An 18826-nucleotide genomic window follows, 5' to 3' on the forward strand; every position below is an offset into this window, starting at 1 on the left:
CTGTAATAAGGTATTAGCCAATTCACAACACAGCAGCACGTTTTGAAAAGGGGCGGGTGTACGAAACGGAAGTAGTTAGACAGCTCTTGGACATTACATTTCCGGTTGAAATGCAAAGTTTGCAGCGCCGTTGGAACTAACGGGGTATGTATGAAATATACTTACATTTAGCTGTATTTACTATATTAAATTAAACGTATCGTATTGGTGGTATGACTGACTAAGTAAAAACAAGTTAAACGAGTTGGTAAAACAAAAATAATTTGCCAGCGATTCAGTGTTTATATTAGCTAACCAACTGTTGACGTTAACTATTGACGTTAGCATGCTATGCTAGCCAGCCAGAACATACATTTATTTATTTCACCTTTATTTAACCAGGTAGGCAAGTTGTGAACAAGTTCTCATTTACAATTGCGACCTGGCCAAGATAAAAGTAAAGCAGTTCGACACATACAACAACACAGAGTTACACATGGAGTAAAACAAACATAGTCAATAATACAGTAGAAAAATAAGTCTTGTTTACACTGAGCTGCATTGGGGTCGGGAAAGCAATCATGGTTACATTAAGACACAGCGAAGCTGCATGGGATATGGGTCGGATAACGTACCTCGATGCAGGGATGGGGATATGCCAGTGACCCTCTACTCGAAATTGGACCATTATCCACACTGATACATTGTGAAGATTGAAATACTGCTAGTTTTCCTGGAAAACTGCCCTTTTCGGCCTCATGCCAGCTAGCGGTAGCGATTGATTGCAGCCATTTTGGAGTTGTAGTGTCAGGCAATCAGCTATTTTTGTTGTTCAACATGATGTGCCTTTCCATAATGGCTGCAGTGGCTACTGCTTGCTAGCATGAGGATGAAAATGGAAGTTTTCTGGGAAAGAAAGCAGTATTTCAATCTTCTCGATGGAGCAGTGTGGACAAAGGTAAAATTTGGTGTACTGTGGCATATCCCATTCCTGCATTGAGGTACTTTTTCAGATCTTGCACCTGCGCCATGGTGTGTTAATGAAACTAACCATTATTGCATTCCAACCCCAGTGCCGCTCAGTGTAAAACAGTTTAAAGGCAGGGTCGGAATCTTCTGAGGGTCAGACACTGTTAACCATTCTGTCTGAATTTATCAGCCTACATGACTCCGACGAAACAGGAGGGCATGTCTACTCTCATTGACAGGACGATGAGGATGAGGAGGGAGGAGCAAGCGCGCCAGGTGGTCCTCGCCTGGGCAGTCCTCAATGTGTCGCTAGCTGGCATGATCTACACTGAGATGTAGGTTGTGTTTTCTTGTCAACGACTGACTCGCATGATTAGTAATCTTTTGCTAATGCCTAACTAGAAGCAAGTGGTGCTAATGCCTTTCTCAGTAATATGTGCATTGTCTTCTCAGGTCAGGGAAACTGCTGAGCCTGTACTTCAACATCTCTTACTGGCCTATCTGGTACATAGGTGAGTGCTCTTGTTGCTGTGTTGTTAATGGAGAGAAATTAAACATGATTTTGGGAGGGAGTGGCCAGGTGTGGCACCGATGCACACTGTTTACAGATTTATTTATTTTGTATTTATTTTTACCTTTATTTAACCAGGCAAGTCAGTTGACGGCCTAGGAACAGTGGGTTAACTGCCTGTTCAGGGGCAGAACGACAGATTTGTACCTTGTCAGCTCGGGGGTTTGAACTCGCAACCTTCCGGTTACTAGTCCAACGCTCTAACCACTGAGATGAGCCATAACCTGTCAAATTTATTTTATCTCTCCTTCCTTTTCCTTTCCCACAGAGCTGGCCTTCGCCTCGGTCTTCAGCCTCAACGCCCTGTTTGACTTCTGGAAGTACTTCAAGTACACCATGGCCCCGTCTACCATCGCTGTTACCCCTGAACAGCACCGCCTTCTTGGCCTCAGAAACTCAGGTGAGTCATTGGCTGCAAAGTGGTTAAGATGATGGTGTTGTACATGTTTGTTTTATCTATGAAACCCAAATGTAGTCTATCCCTCTTGTACGTTTGTCTTTTTAAACATCTCTATTCAGGTATCCAGGCGTCACCCGTGCTCAAGCAAGAGAAGCAGGAGTCTCAAGCTCCGGCTCAGTCGTCGCCCCTCCGAGGTCAGAGTGTGCTCAGCTTCAGTCCCTCCAGACCTGCCAGCACCAGCCCCAAGTTCTCCCCCAGCTGTGTTCCTGGATACAGCCCCCTTTTGAGCAGCCCGGGCAGCGGGGGACACTTTTCACCCTCCCTGGTCTTTGGAAAGGTCTGTCAGACCCACAATGCTCTCTATCTAGCTATCAATCTGATGCATTTGTGTTGGGTGTTTGTCAATGAAAATGGTACACTAGAGGTGTTACTGTAACCATAGGCAGTATCTAGCTACCATTTAAGTTTCCAGTGTTGTGGCTACCACTTTTTTGTTTTCCTTCTCATGTTTGAAATCTACTGGCATGAAGTCAGGGAGATCATGCTTTCCCATTTGTAACAGCTTTCTGTTGATTGCAGTTGAACTACAGCCCCCCCTCATCCTACCCCAGCAGCATTGGCCCAGTGGATGGCACCAGCCTGAGGGCACGCTACCGCACCTCTCCCTCCGTGTTCAACTCCCCCGGGGGCAAGGAGGACTACATGGAGTCCCTGAAGACCCTGGACAGGTTCCTCCGCACCGAGGAGGAGAAGAGCCACCGCAGTCAGTTAGGTATGAGTGTGACAGTGTAGCTTAGTTACTACTAGGGAAACTGGTCTGGATAAAAAAAAAATAGACCATGGCTCACTTGATAAAGACATGGCAATCCCACTGTGACTTTCTTGGTTAAATAAAGGATAATAATGAACTACAACTCAGCTGTGAATAGCATTTTTGTAATATCCTGTATGCATCCTTTGACTGTTTCTCAGGGAGCCCAGAGTCGGTGTCACCCTCCCACAGCCCCACGTTCTGGAACTATAGCCGCTCGGTGGGGGATTACGCCCAGAGCCTGAGGAAGTTCCAGTACCAGCCTGCCTGCCGCTCCCAGGCCCCCTCAGCCAGCAAGGACGAGACTGACCTGGGCTCCAAACATGCTGCCGAGGAGGTCAGAGGGATCAATCAATTGATTCATCAGTCAATCAATAAAATAACTATTCTTTATTATACCAGAGGGAAATTTGTTGTCCTAGCAGGAATACACATTCTCCTGTAACTGTTATTTTTGATCTGCAGGTTTGGGCCAGAATCACAACCAGTCGTCTCGTGGTGGACAGTATAGACAGCTGGACAGCCAAGCTCAGAAATGTAAGGAGATACAACACTGAAGCTCTGGTCAAATCTGTCATTTTGTCTGAGAAAGTGGTTGATAAGTGTGTAGTTTCTCTTTCTTTCAGTGGATAAATGACACCATTCTAGTGCCACTGGTGAAGGAGATGGACTCGGTGAATGGCCAGCTAAGGAGAATGGGTTGCTCTGAGCTCCAGATTGGAGGTATTTATTTTGCAATGAGCCAAAATGGAAAATGTAGTTTACGCCAACCCAGTTATACTTACCATGTCTGTCGCCCTATTCAACAGAAGCCAGTATTGCCAGCCTAAAACAGGCTGCTGTTTTGAAGGCCTCGGTCATCCCTACCATGACTGCTATTGTGCAGTACCTGGACATCACCCCTAATCAAGAGTATCTAGTGGAGAGGATCAAAGGTAGGCCTATGAGAGGTTATGTTTTGTATCCTTGCTTATTCACTGTGCTATAATCCTGTCATATACTATAGGTGTCCACAACTGATGGACCAAGGTCATAAGACTTGATGAAAGCAGAGATTGACATATCATTATTGACAATGTGTTTGTTTCCCCTCGTCAGAGCTGGCCCATAGTGGCTGCATGAGTTCTTTCCGCTGGAACAGGGGCGGGGATCTCAAAGCCAGGAAGTGGGACACAGACCTCCCTTCAGACTGTGCTGTGAGTCTCATCTGTCACCTCTAATCTCGACCAAAAAAAGTATAGTCTGACCTCCTCCTGTCACTATGGCGATAGTAAGAGATCAACATGGTTGAATCTCAAACACAAGATGTGTTTTCTGTCCATTAGATCCTCATGCATGTGCTATGCACATACCTGGACTCCCGACTCCCGCCTCACCCCAAGTACCCCGACGGAAAGACCTTCACCTCACAGCACTTCACCCAGACGCCAGACAAACCTGGTAAGGCTGAGCAGCACAACACACACAGAATGGACATCGTTCTTCTTCTATTCTTTACCCATACCCCGCTCTTGTTTCTTAAATAGACGTGACGAATGAAAACCTCTTCTGCATTCACCAAAGTAGCACCAATCCCCCGCACTACCAACTTATCTACCAGGCCCATGTCTACAGCCTTCCCAAGGTAAGAGCCCATCTCTGCCTCTTTTGACCCTATGGCCTTTTTGGTCATGCCTTTAGTGAGTGAGATGTTTCTGTCAAAAACCACATGTGCTCCATTCATTTGAGTCCCCTCTGATTGTGCTCCCAGGGAAGGAACAACCTGTTCCACACTGTTCTCATGTTCCTCTTCGTCATCAAAACCAAGGAGTCTGGGATGCTGGGGTGAGTACTCCCAACTATTCCACTGTATTTAAACTTCCCAGTCCAATGTGCCATCACTGACTCATGATGGGCACTGTAATAAGCTCTTTGTGATAATGTGCTGCTATGCCACTTCAGTAAAGTGAACTTGTCATGACCACATTGGCAATCAATCTCTATGTAAAACATTAGTGTTTTAATTGCACATAAGTTGTTGTACTCTGTCTTTTTACAGGAGAGTAAATCTGGGCCTATCAGGCGTGAACATCCTGTGGATATTTGGGGACTGATGCAATCTCTCTTTTCTTGAGCATTTCACAGTAGAGTGTCACAGAGGATTTTAGAGGTCAGATACTTCCTCAACATTTTGTCAAAGGTTTGTTTATGAAATAATAAATTGTAGCTTCTGATAACAAGAATATTCTGTAGATGTTAGTCACCATAACTGTCCTCAGATCCAGGTTCATAAGGAAGCACTTATGAGAGTAACATTTTGTTGTACATTTGTTCAGTCATTTTCCTTAGAAACAGCAGACCACATTTTCTCAGTTTTATTTCATTTGAAAGTAGCTATTGTCATTTGTGACATTTTTAAATCAAATTATTATGACCATTTTATGGTGCATCAAAAACAACCGTACTGTATTTTAACTCGAGGCATCCACAACTGACTCAACATCCAACTGTCAGGATGGCGTCCTTGTAAATAATATACCACAGGTTTGTCTGGTGGATTGCATTGTGTTGAACCCGCCTGGCTTGAATGTATGTTATTGTTTTCCTTTCTGTATGAATTGTTTGTGAGAGCTTGAATATTGCAGAGCTAAAATGCTTGAGTTCTTCCTTTTTGTTGAGTGACAGGATTTGGAGCGGTAGAAAGTTACCTGCATAAGAATGCATGGCTTTGTTTACTAGGGCTGCAGTTACTTGCATTGGCATGCATATTATGTCTTCTAATTAGACGTTTGTTCCACAGTTCAAATGCTTGATAAGTACAAAGCCATGCACATGGTATGCCTTTTAGAATTTCATGATTATGGAAGGTTCCAAGTAAATTGCTGTTATTTTTATTACCAGTCTTTGCTTGGCAAGTTCTGATGTATACTGGTCAAAGAGGTGCCTTTTATGATAGGTTGTGTGAATGTCATTCATTTTGATTAAAAAAAATAGAAGCTAATTCAAAGCTGGTAAAAGGGCTGCATGGACTTGTGGACTCATGGGGTGACTCCAATGCACTCCAAACCTCCCCCATTCAATAATTTTGAATATTTTTGTTGGTTTGTAGTGATATGGTTTTCAATTGAGACATGGAAATAAACATAATTGATTGAATTCATCCGTCTATGGTTGAAAGCATATTGACGTTTCCATATATTTTTATTAGAGTTCCTCTTTCGTCCGTACTCTGTAACTCACTTCATTGTTATCAATGCATAGACTTTGGCGCGAGAGCTCTACATTACGTTACCAGAACCCACCCCATGATGGCAGTATTTATTTGCTCCCAGAACCCATTTTCTCTAGATTGACCTAATGAAATATCAAATCAAATGTTTTGTCACGTGCGCCGAATACAACAGGTGTAGTAGACATTGCCGTGATATGCTTACTTACAAGCCCTTAACCAACAATGTAGTTTTAAGAAAATAGAGTTAAGAAAATATTTACTAAATAAGCTAAAGTTTTTGTTTTTTTAACAAACAAGTAACACAATAAAATAGCAATATGGCTATATACAGATGTGCATTGAAAGAGGGGGTTATAAAATTAAAGAATGTAAGCAACCATGTCCAAATGAAATATTGTTTTTCAGATGGCATTGTGCCATGTGAAGCAGAACTGAAAGGCTTCAATTTACATACATTTGTATTTCATTTATATCAGAATACAGTATCATTGGTTAAATGAAGGTTAAATAAGAATCAGTGTTTTTGTCACTGGTGCCGTTTACTTTGTATTCTTGCTTAGAGGACTACATGTGAGACATTTTCAAATTCCTTTACATTTCTTTATAAATTATAGTTTTTTCCCCCCAGATAAATTCAATGTAGTTTGGATACAAGACTTGAATCAAATATGAAATGTCATCCCTCACATGAGTAACTGGCTATATATAAAGTTGTGTAGTACTGCACTGTATAGTCCTCGTTAAATACAAACTTAATCTACCATAATGCATTTGAAAAGGTAAAACTTCTTGGGAGATGTAGTTCTGTACTGTTATCTGTCAAATTATTTGGGAAGGCTTGGGGGTTTAAGTTATTTTATCTAGCTAGTCTATTTACTTTTATTTTGATAGTATCAGAAATAGTGCTTCTATGGCATTGATCATTATATGTCCGCTAAATGTTTGAGATTTAAACTACGAAGACCACAATGCCTTGCTTTTAATCACTACTCTGCCACTCACAATCCGTCGCCTAGTTATGTGTTGGGAAAAGGACTTTGCGAAATAGCAGCGATGTCAGTCCAGGTTTTGGCAGCGGAAATGGCCGAGGTCGAATTAAAAGACGTCCCCAGCAAAGCATTAACACCCGAATCGCCTCTGACAACAAAGGCAGACGACAAAGGGATAGTTGAAAGCGAACCAAAAGCTGTCGCTACTTCGGCTACTACCCCAACGATGGAGCCTATCGTGAAAACCGGGGACCCGAGCCCTGGTTTTCTCACCCCGAACACTAAGATGCCGCAGGCGTCCGCGATGAAACGGACAGATCCCCAACAAAACGGTGGAGAAGCTTTCGTAAATCGCGACGGTACGGTGGCAGAGGCCCCAAGATTGAAAAAGGTGAGGATGAACGTAAATGCGACATTGGCATTTATTATGGTATTCTGCTTTGGGCAGATGCAAGTTTTTTTGTTTGCGATGCTAACTAACGTTAGCTAGCCAGCAAGCTAGAAATCTGGCATTGTGTGACGATGGCTGTAGCTCAAGCTAGCAATAAAAAGCAGTTTTGCTGCAACCTGTCTAGTCAGAAGTCGTTTTTATAAAGATATTCAGCAAGTAACGACAACGTTAACTACATAATATTATTTTGTGATATTGTGTTAATGTTCGCTGCCATAGATACTAGCATACTGTCTAAAATGATAGCTAGTGGGTTAGTTAACGGTGCGCTGTCGTGGCGCTGTGCGATGCCAGTGTTGGGACAACAACGTGTCCATGTAGGTAAACTAGCAAGGACACTGAACAAAGTAGCTGGTCCTGATTGAAGTTTAATGCAATCAGCATTCTACATGGTGATGGTGGTGTTAACGCGTTTCAAGACTCACTCACGCCCATGTCACAATTTTGTCCTGACAACGTAATAATGTGATGTCCACACATGTTCATCAAAATGTTGGTTTTGTTGCCACATGTAGCTAATGAACATTTGACCGATACAGGTACAACCATGACAATACAACTAAAATAGCATTCGTCAAATCGTGGTCATGGTCAAATGCATTCAACAAAGACCGTTGTTAGAGGTGATTTAAATGCTGTTGTGGGATGATCTGATTTTGCATGGGGGTTCTCAGCTGTAGAGCATAGCAGTGGTGTGTCTGATCTGGAAAGATGCAGCTTTCAATGCAAGCTAGGTTACATTACTTTGTCAATGACCATTTTTCGCCACCGCTCCAGTTTAACCTCCCCACAATGGTAGCAGACTCATCTGACTGGTCTGTCGCATCTTTCATCTATTTCTTGTCTCATTCAGTCTGGCAATAGATCACAGACTACTTGGGGGAGTTTCCGTCATCCAAGCTTACTCTGCTAGGCTCTCCTGTGATTATATATCACCAGAAGATGTAGGCCTATGTGTGTTCCCTGTCTCATCACCTCTTCCCCAGGAGGGTGTTGGCAAGACTCTCAGGTCACTGGTCAATTACTCTTATCCCACCAGTGTCATGGAAAGTTCTGAACAGAAGAGAATAATGGGCTCAAGGAAAGTAACACTTCTAAGTAATTCCTTGAAAAGAACTGGTGTCGACTAGGCCTAAGAAGTCTCACGATAAATGGTTGTTTAGGATTTATGGCCTGTGATCGCTGTCATAAAGCTATTAATCAAAGGTGTTCAAAATCAATGTTGTGGAAGGCAGTTCATTTGCAGACGGCAATTAAACTGTGCTGTCATATTCAGGAAATTAAGTAGGGTTATAATTGGATGTACAACATTACAGCAAATGGCAACTTTTTATAGCTCTAAGTTTGTGCTGACCCTCCCTAAAACATATTGGTTTGTAGCAGTGATTTAGTTCCTTGTCCCCAAATAGGCAACAGATCTGACACCCTCACACTTATTTTTTCTTAAACATTTGTTTTCTCCCCAATTTCATGGTATCCCATTGCTGTATCTCCCGTACGAAGGTCGATAGCTGCGCGCCCTCCGAAACACAACCCAGTCGCACTGCTTCTTGAGACAATGCCCGCTTAACCTGGAAGCCAGCCGCACCAATGTGTTGGAGGAAACGCCGTACACCTGGCGACCGTGTCTGCGCCCGGCCCGCCACAGGAGTCGCTAGTGCGCGATGGGACAAGAACATCACTGCTGGCCCTAACCCGGATGACGCTGGGCCGATTGTGCGCCGCCCCATTGGATCTCCCAGTCGTGGCCGGCTGCTACAGAGCCTGTACTCAAAACCAGGATCTCTAGTGCCTTAGCCCACTGCGCAACTCACACTGTTCTGCCAACAAGCCAGTGACTATTAACATTGAACACAGGACTAGAAAGTAGTGGTCACGCAGAGAGCGAGGAAGTGGAAGAGGACTGGCTTACGACAGATGGTCCATCAGTCCTCCGTGTCCGATAAGAGCAGCAGGACCAGGAACCCTATGAGCAGCAAGGAGAAGAGGCTGCTGCATGGTATCTGGCTCGTTATGGTGACTTGTCCATAAAGGGACCACCAGCAATAACTTAATGAGAAGATTTAGTGCTGTCCGCCACGGCACAGATTCAGTATTCTGTTTTATACATGTGAGCTACTTAGACTGCATTTTGAACATCACTAGCACTTTCTGAAGGGGAAAACAGATTTTATACCGGCCTATGACATTTTACATTCTCTCACTTCACAATCATCAAAGCAGCCATGCATTGAAACAGGAACCTGCATGCAAAGTCTTAGGCCTATTTATAGGCTGCATGTTTGTGTGTGCTGTGCATTGTGTGTATATAGGCTGCGCTGCATCTGTTGAATCACCCAGTGCAGAAAGGGCAGTGAGATGGAGAGCAGCATGGATGGCTGGTTTTAATCCATGCCTTACCATGTCACCACATGGGGTATTAAGCATGGGGGGATTAATCTGCCCACTCTGGGTGGGCAGATGTTAGCCTTCGGACCGGCTGAGTGATCTGCTTAACCCCCGACAGACTGCCATCCTATCATGATGTTTCTGGACGGAGCAGGGAAATATACGCTGCCCCTGCCAGGAAGAACGGATTAGCAGCGGTAGGTTTCAAGTTTCGGCGCCATGTGTGGCTAAGACGGCTGCTAATGAATGTACCCATCCTCGCGCCAAGCACAAGCGTTTGCCAAGTTACAGATGCTGACGACTGCCACGGGTTACATGGACAACCTCCCTGGTCATTCTCCGCCCTACTCTCTGACCCAAGGAAAAGGTCCCCCAGCATTAGGTATTTTCATTAAGTAGGGGTCACTAGCTTACTGTGGACTGGGCATGACCTGTAGGCTAAATTGCTGGCAGACAGCTCTGTATAAAAAAATGGTTCTGTTTGAGATCGTAAAGAAACTCCTTGCAAAACGTCCTGGTTTATAGTCCTAAATGTATTTGGGACTAAAATATGAATATCTGTCTAGGTCTTTTCCAGGCAGTTGGTCGGTCAAGCCCTTTGATGCTCTGAAGCTGGAACATCCACGCGTCCAAAGGGACATGGGCCTTACTCTAGAAGAGTTGGAGTGGAGAGGATTCTCTCTGTAGCCCTGTGGATGATGACATATAGCCTACTACTTCTTGCTGTTCCAAAGCGTAGAAGGAAAAATAATGCTGTCTCTACCTAGCTATTCAAATGAATTCACAGGGAAGTGTGTTTTCCATGCTCTTCGTGCTCATATCTCCTCTGCTGTCAAGTGCCGTGACTCGACCCCGATAGTGCTGGTCATTGGCAGCCGCCCCGGGGATCCCTCATCTGAGTCAGGCTCTCTGACACAAGCGTCTCCATCAGATTAACAGCCTGAGTGCCTGCTCCCTCAGAAGAGCCCTTTCTGCTCCAATGATGTAGCTAGTGATTCAGGCGGACCAGCTAGAATGAGGATTATCACATTGACCTTGAAAGGGCAGTAGCCGATAGGGCAAACACTCCTATGTCATAAAAATGCAGATATCTTGGCAGATGCTTTATTACACTTGCATGAAAGGCTAGTGCAAAAATGATCTTTAGTAGCTATTGTTTAACTATTTATCAGTCTTATGGCTTTGGTGTAAAAGCTGTCCAGGATCCTTTTTGTTCCAGACTTGCATTGGTACCGCTTGTCGTGCGGTACCAGAGGGAACAGTCAATGACTTGGGTGGCAGGAGTATTTTTTGGGCCTTCCTCTGACACCGCCTGGTATAGAGGTTTTGGATGGCAGGGTGCTCGGCCCAAGTGATGTACTGGGCCGTACGCGCTAGCCTCTAGAGCCTTGCAGTCAGATGCCAAGCAGTTGCCATACCAAGCGGTGATGCAGCCAGTCAAGATGCTCTCAGTGGTGCAGCGGAATCTGAGGGCTCAAATCTTTTCAGCCTCCTGAGGGGGAAGAGGTGTTGTCGTTCCCTCTCCATGATAACTCCTTAGTGATGTAGACACCGAGAAAGTTTTTGACCTGCTCCACCACAGCCCCATCAATGTGGATAGGGGTGTACTCAGCCCTCCTTTTCCTATAGTCCACTATCAGCTCCTTTTGTCTTGTTGGCACCGTTTTATATCGGAGTGCCTTTTGATTCGAGTGCCTGCACGTGCACAGTTCGGTGTGAGACTACCGGATTTTTACGTTTTCTGCAATGTTACCTTCGCTAGACAAAATTGCCACGACAGCGCCTTGTCCTGATTTAGTGGGAAAAAATCCTTTGTGCTTGGTACCACATTAGCCATTAACTGTTGGCTAAAGATTGTGAATGAGTTTGAATATTCGCAAAGGTCTCTGGCCGGGGCCACCCCCAGAGACCAGAGATCGAGGCCTGTGTCAACAACCTCGAGCCCAGTTGAGAAAGACACGCTCCAGTGGGGCTTCAAGGAGAGCCGTGCATGTGATGCGGTGTTCATTAACACGGAGGATGGCTGGAGGAAGAAGAGGAATGGTCGGTGATTGGGACTAGATTTGTTGGTGTAGTGCTCACAGCAGCAAACTGAGCTGGAAAGATCCCTCCGTGCCTCTGGGCCTTACTGCCTCGCTCCAGACCGGTCTACAGGAGCTTGATGTACATCGGACAAACCGCTAGAAAAGACCACTCGAGGCCTAGTCTTTTGTGCCCTTTGTGTCGTTAGGAACTGGCAAGCACGAGTTTACGACCAACACACACTGTCTTTTGTCCACCATACGCAATAGGGCAAGTCGCATTTGCTCACCAATGCAGATATATTTAGATATCATACCGATATGAATGTCTAGAGCTCATGTTGACTATCGTGCTTCTCAGCCTGCCTTGGACACTCTGTAGGGAATGGGATGTGAGTGTGTGTTTGGCATGGTGCCCAGTCAGTGCACTCAAGTCTTCGACTGATTGTCGCTGTGGTTTTTAATGGCCTTGGAAAAAAATTCTCACACAGTCGTTCACGCACACGCTGTGTTCACCTGAAGTCACCCCACTCTCTCGTTACCTCCGTGTTCTGCTGTAGGCAAACAATAGCGTAAACCAAACAAAGACGTTTCTGCTGACTGACCGCACTTCCTTTGTGGGTTGATAGTCATTGTGTTCTGTAAAAGTGTTAATTCACTCTCCCTTTTCTTACAGTGTAATTACAGCACAATACTGGAGTCCTACTGCACCTTCCGTTGCCTTGATCTGTGGTGGTGTGATTATTCCCAGGGAAATGGGCTGTTCGCACCACGGCTAGATAATCTCTCTGCTCGACTCCAGACCTTGAATGAACTCGTGTTTTTTTTTGTAATATTTCTACCACACGTATGTTTTTGAAGTGAAAAACGTAGGCTAGCTACTCCAAATTAGTATTTTTCTTTAGAGCCCATTACAGCTGGATCTGGCCTGGGATATCTCTGTGCTGCAGCCAGACAAACTTTCTCGCAAAGCTGTCAGGTGCATGTGTGCCTTGTCAGCATCTGGGGTTCCACCTTCAGACCCTCTCCCTTCCTGTCGTCACTTTGTACTATGGCTCTGGAGGGTGTGTTCTGTGAGGTGAAACATTCAGAACGACCCAGCTAGAAATATAAGCTTCTGATGTCGTCAGAACTGGTTTCCACAGGCTCAGTAATGTGTACCCAGTAGAATATTCATACTAGAGGTCGACCGACTGATTTTTTTTAATGTGGACACTGATAATTGGAGGACCAAAAACAGCCGATACCGATTTTAATCGGCCAATTTTTATTATTATTTTAATATATATTTGTAATAATCACAATTACAACAAATACTGAATGAACACTTATTTTAAGTTAATACATCAATAAAATCTATTTGGTCTCAAATAAATAATGAAACATGTTCAATTTAGTTTAAATAATGCGCAAACAGTGTTGGAGAAGAAAGTGAAATATGTGCCATGTAAAAAAAAAAAACTAACGTTGAAGTTTCTTGCTCAGAACATATGAAAGCTGGTGGTTCCTTTTAACACGAGTTTTCAATATTCACAGGAAATACGTTTTAGGTTGTAGTTATTATAGGACTATTTCTCTCTATACCATTTGTATTTCATATACCTTTTAACTATTGGATGTTCTAATAGGTACTTTAGTATTGCCAGCCTAATCTCGGGAGTTGATAATAGGCTTAAAGTCATAAACAGCGCAATACTTGAGGCACTGCAAAGATAGTGCTGTTTGAATGAATGCTTACGAGCCTGCTGCTGCCTACCACTGCTCAGTCAGACTGCTCAATCAAATATAAAATCATAGACTTAATTATAATATAGTAGCACACAGAAATACGAGCTTTGGTCATTAATATGGTCAAATCCGGAAACTATCATTTCGAAAACAAAACGTTTATTCTTTCAGTGAAATACAGAACCGTTCCGTATTTTATCTAACAGGTGGCATCCCTAAATCTAAATATTGCTGTTACATTGCATAACCTTCAATGTTATGTCATAATTATGTACAATTCTGGCAAATTAATTACGGTCTTTGTTAGTAAGAAATGGTCTTCACACAGTTCGCAACGAGCCAGGTGGCCCAAACTGCTGCATATACCCTGACTCTGCTTGCACTGAACGCAAGAGAAGTGGCACAATTTTCCTAGTTAAAAGAAAGACATTGATGTTTATGGTTAGGTACACATTGGTGCAACGACAATGCTGTTTTCACGAATGCGCTTGTTAAAATCACCCGTTTGGCGAAGTCGGCTGTGATTCAATGATGAATTTACAGGCACTGCATATAAATCGATGCAGTGCCTGTAAATTCATCAACGCCAGGACAAGCTAGATAACTACACATGGTTGATGATATTACTAGTTTAACTAGTGATTATGTTTGTTTTTTTACAAGATAAGTTTAATGCCAGCTAGCACCCTACCTTGGCTCCTTGCTGCACTCGCATAACAGGTAGTCAGCCTGCCACACAGTCTCCTCAGAGTGCAATGTACTCGGCCATAATCGGTGTCCAAAAATGCCGATTACCGATTATGAACTTGAAATCGGCCCTAATTAATCGGCCATTCCAATTAATCGGTCAACCTCTAATTCGGACAGTTATATGTTAGCTAACCGTTAGCTGAAGAAGATCGTGTTGAATAGGAATGTTAAGTAGAGGAATAATATGAAGATGAAGAACCAGTGCAGGGGGGCTAGATGGAGTCAGAGTGCTGAGTGTTAATTTGGAAAGTCCCCAGACAGTACATCTCTCTGACAAAGGCCTCCTCACACAGGCCACAGGGAAGGAATTCCATTCAGACTCTGACACCAGGCCCCTGTACAAAGAGACAGCATTATGTTCAAAAAGTGCGGCATCACAAAAGTCCCCCCTCACAAAGGAAAAAGCACTATTCTGTCTGCCTGGTTTCCTCCCCGCCAGAGATAAAAAGGCACGAGCCACGAGCAGCGGTAGGCTAATCCAGTACTGGGAGAGACCATTCCCGTGGCGAAAGGGGTATAGGACTCCTATGAGCTGGATTAGTCTGACTGTTCAATCAGCTCTGTTGTAGTTGCTTTGGTTTCAACCTGCAGCCTCTGTTGCACTGGCTTTGACTATTGGCATCTGTTGGGTTGTAATACATGGACCTTGATACTTCACAGCTGTTGTGGCAGGTAGCCTAGCAGTTAAGAGCGTTGGGTCAGGAACCAAAAGGTCGCTGGTTTGAATCCCTGAGCCGGCACCGTGGAAAAAATCTGCCATTCTGCCCTTGAGCAAGGCTGTTAACCCCCCCAACCACAAATGCTCCCCGGGACACGGTCATCGATTTTTAAGGCAGCCCCCGCATCTCTTTGATTTAGAGGGGTTGGGTTAAATGCGGAACACACAATTCGGTTGAATGTATTCAGTTGTGCAACTGACTAGGTATCCCCCTTTCCCCTTCGTAAACAACCGGTGTAGACTAACATTTAAATGCTAACTTACGGGTCATTCCCAACACTGCAGAGAAAAATGTAGAAACAAATAACACAAGGAATAAATACACGATCAGTTATGATAACTTGGCTATATACACTGGGTACCGGTACCGAGTCAATGTGCAGGGGTATGAGGTAATTGAGGTAGATATGTAAATATATCCTAGGTAGGGGTAAAGTAACTAGGCAACAGGATAGATAATTAACCATAGCAGCAGCGTATGTAATTAGTCGAGTTAGTGCAAAGAGGGTCAATGCAAATAGTCCAGGTAGCTATTTGGTTAACTATTTAACTAACTATTTAGCAATGTTATGGCTTGGGGGTAGAAGCTTTTCAGGGTCCTGTTGCTTCCAGACTTGGTACACTGGTACCACTTTTGTACTGCGGTAGCAGAGAGAACAGTCAGTGACTGGAGTCTTTGGCAGTTTTTAGGGCCTTCCACTGCCACCGCCTGCTTCCACTGCCACCACCTGTTTCCTCCGCCTGTTTTTTCGGCCCAGATTACACGACCACTGAGTTTTGCGAGGGAAAGCTACATTACAGTCAGGCGGGCAAAAGCGCGAACAGACATTTTGTAATTCGTTCAGAGCTCACAGATGGTTGGATCCCTTCCACGGTCGCATTTAAACGGTGCAGACTCAGAATAGCACGACCCTAAAAATGACTTAACTGCCCTCAGTGTTTTATGTAATTGTACATTTCCATTGAGACAATACTATTTTCGGGAACACTTCTTACAGACATATAATTCCACAATCCCCAGCTCCCCCTCCCTTGCTTTGTTGTGGGAGAAATAATCTCTAAATTGCTTCCCGTCTGTATAAATGTTGTTTTCTATCACTCTCAGGCTTAGGCTAGATGCAGGCCTAGCTGTCTGTCACTGACCCCTAGACCTTGAGTATCTTTGTTTTGTTGTTTTAGTTAAAAAATATATATCTATATATGTAGCGAAAACGCCTAAATCCTTAAGCTTTATTCACAAACAAGCATAAATGGCAGAACTGTTGCGGTATTAATCCGGCTGCATTTATAGACACTCGGCTAATGGAGGGAGAGGCAACATCAATGAGTGTGTGGCTGGGCTTTGGGGAATGGGGCAATCTAGTATATTGATCGTGTTTCTCTGATCAGGGAAATTATTAAAAAGCACTAGATCCCCATGATCAATTGGGATTGGTTGGTGGTGTCGCTGTCAATGGACGTTTGGTTAGGCCGATTGGATTCTCAAAACGACCCTGAGGGATTGGGACCGTGACCTTGAGCTAATTAACACGGACCCTCCAACAGTCTAGATGGAGCATTGTTCTCATGGTGGTTTTGTATTTATCTTGCATCAATTGTCAGACTTTTCAGCGGCTGCTTTTTAGAGCTTTGGTGTTATGCGTCTCTGGGAAAACCCCTTTTTTGCAGTGATCCCGCCTGACACAAGCATATATCTGCTCCTGAATGTGCAGGTAGGTAGCAGGCAGCCACACTTAATCCCTGCTAAGCCTTGGCGTTCCCCATCTGGTTTTACAGTGACTTACATGCTTATTTTCAGTGTCACCGAGTCCGTTCTCATGGCTACATGTTGAAATGAAGCGAGGTGAAGCGAGGCCAACTGCTGGGGCCGAAGCAGCTATACTGTGCTTTATGTGCTAAAGGGTGTATTTCTGAATGCACCAGGCTCTCTGTGTGTGTCCTTTTTAAAAAAATTGTCCTTCTTTATGGGAACACTTGTCTGTGTGTGTATAAATCAGCCGGGGCACCGCTTACATCACACCCCCGAGAGGCAGCCAAGCGGCGCTGCACTCTCCTCTCTGACTCAAACTCAGGCTCACGTAGCCATCCTCCTCAGTAGCCGTTGGAAGAGGGCACGAGACACTTCTGAGCAGCGATTGGACGGGAGCGGTCCTCTTTGGAGAGATCTCTCTGCATCATCACTCTGCGTGTGCATGATTCCATGTGCATAGACTACCCTCTTCTTATGTCGTTGACGGGGATGATCCTGTTGGATCTCTCGTTTTCACCATTCACCCAGTGAATTATTGCTCAGAGTTTGAATGTGGCCAGTGATTCCCCCGGGACCTACGTTAATGAAATGCGCAGAAAGGACATGAATGCCTTTTTTAACTCATCGCCCTGCTCTTCCTGCTTTGAAAATGGCCTCCAGGTCAAAACTGCAGGCACTCATTTCCCGCCGTGCTGCTCTGCTCACACACAGCCCAAGCCACAAACACAAACCAAGTTGACATTGATAAGGAGACATGGAGGATTCAAGCGGCACTGTACTTCATATATCAGAGTGAACTAAAATGTACTGGTGTTACAGTGCCGGGGCTGTCGGCTTGTCCATCAGGGCTACCCAATCTGCCTAGCCGTGGACAGACCCCTACGTTCAATGGTGTGGAGGTCTACCACCGTTTAGGGCCCCAAAGACATTGTCTCTGTTACAATCTTGTGAATGTGTAGTCTTTTCCATTTGGGTTTGTGTCCTTGGAGGGGGTAGTATTGCATGGTCATTGTGTGGGTTTCTTCTTTTGGATCTGTGAGGAGTGGGTGGGGAGATAGAGATGGAGGCTCTCTCAGGGTAAAGCGGGGGGGGGGGGGGGGGGTTGGTGTCCAGGAGTACTGAGGGCAATCCAGCCCACGCAGAATCCGAACCCTGGGTCCTGTCTGGCCGTGCTGGTTGTCCCTAAATGGTAGCTGAGCAGGGTGAGCCTCTGGCTGTCTGTCCAGATTTCAGCGTTAACTTGATTTTCCTTTCTGTCCCAGTCAGTGTCTCTGTCCTGCTCACAGAAGGAATAGAATTATTAACTGTATGGGTGTCTGACATGCTGATATGTGCAGAAAACAAGAACCCCCCCGATCAGCTGGCCCAAACACCAAAATTAGCCCCTAGTACTTAGTCTAGTAATTAGCCCCCCCAAACCAATGTCTTAATAGTGTTAGGCCTGCAAATGTAAATAGCAGTAAGCAATGTGCTTTTTTTATTTGAAGTGAGAACCAAATTTTAAAGGTAAAATAAAGTACAAAAGATTCATTGTTTTTTTTTCATTTTGTAGCTACAAGCATATCTTGTTTTCTTGTGAGGATTTTCCACAAAACAACTATTTTCAGAGCTCGGCCTTCTATACTTTGATATTTCTGTTAAAATCTGTTCACTCAGCCCCACATTTAAGTCTCTCTATATAGCACACCATGTACCTTTTTTTTGTGTGTGTGTAATTTGTATCTCGTCTCAGTATAATCAGAGGGCACTTTGTCCTGCATTATCTGGGTCTGTTTTGATCCAGTCGTCCTCTAATGGAGTGTTATTCCGTGACAGCAGGGCTGGGGAGGCTGAATAAAATGGGTAGAGTGGTGTGTGGCCTAGCCTCTCGCTCTTTCGCTCGTCTGTTGTGTTAGGTGAGCTGTGGCCTGGCGGAAGCGAGCGAATGCGGGAAAGGATTGTATGAATGAGTGTACCTGAGGCCGTGTTAGTGGGCGAGCTCAAAGAACAGCCTCTTCAGTTGCTCTGATGGTCCTGTAGCACAAAGGAGTGCTGCTGGTTTTAGGGAAGCACCAGGGAATGACGTAAATGGAAAACATGCAACACAAAGG

At 44.5% G+C, this 18826-nt stretch overlaps 2 protein-coding genes across 3 annotated transcripts in view; both read left to right on the top strand.

Moving 5' to 3' along the window:
• The first annotated feature begins 42 nt into the window (after positions 1-42).
• LOC115133182 (transmembrane protein 209-like) lies at positions 43-5865 on the top strand. Its single transcript, XM_029666158.2, has 15 exons — positions 43-144; positions 1139-1283; positions 1402-1460; positions 1788-1919; positions 2039-2256; positions 2499-2691; positions 2892-3067; positions 3196-3267; positions 3357-3453; positions 3540-3665; positions 3829-3926; positions 4056-4170; positions 4257-4354; positions 4481-4554; positions 4769-5865. Exons 2-15 carry the CDS (start codon positions 1144-1146, stop codon positions 4821-4823), a joined length of 1653 nt encoding a protein of 550 aa, XP_029522018.1. The 5' UTR covers positions 43-144; positions 1139-1143; the 3' UTR covers positions 4824-5865.
• A 1077-nt stretch (positions 5866-6942) lies between these two features.
• The window catches only part of LOC115133185 (putative adenosylhomocysteinase 3), a 42576-nt gene continuing 30692 nt past the window's right edge, over positions 6943-18826 (top strand). Inside the window, exon 1 of one of the 2 annotated variants that reach the window (XM_065021727.1) lies at positions 6943-7321. In XM_065021727.1, the coding sequence (XP_064877799.1) occupies positions 6995-7321 (327 nt within the window). In that variant the 5' untranslated portion in view covers positions 6943-6994. The remainder of the gene's footprint in view (positions 7322-18826) is intronic. The other variant, XM_065021726.1, reaches the window with a different exon arrangement.

This window comes from Oncorhynchus nerka, linkage group LG8 (genome assembly GCF_034236695.1).
Source record: "Oncorhynchus nerka isolate Pitt River linkage group LG8, Oner_Uvic_2.0, whole genome shotgun sequence".
NCBI classification, from domain to species: Eukaryota; Metazoa; Chordata; class Actinopteri; order Salmoniformes; family Salmonidae; genus Oncorhynchus; species Oncorhynchus nerka.

Bases quoted from the DNA above. Each gene is read 5' to 3' on its own strand.
- LOC115133182 (XM_029666158.2), top strand. From the start codon at position 1,144: ATGACTCCGACGAAACAGGAGGGCATGTCTACTCTCATTGACAGGACG. The intron at 3,666-3,828 runs GTAGGCCTATGA...TCCCCTCGTCAG, and splicing joins TCTAGTGGAGAGGATCAAAG to AGCTGGCCCATAGTGGCTGC. The intron at 4,171-4,256 runs GTAAGGCTGAGC...TTTCTTAAATAG, and splicing joins CCAGACGCCAGACAAACCTG to ACGTGACGAATGAAAACCTC.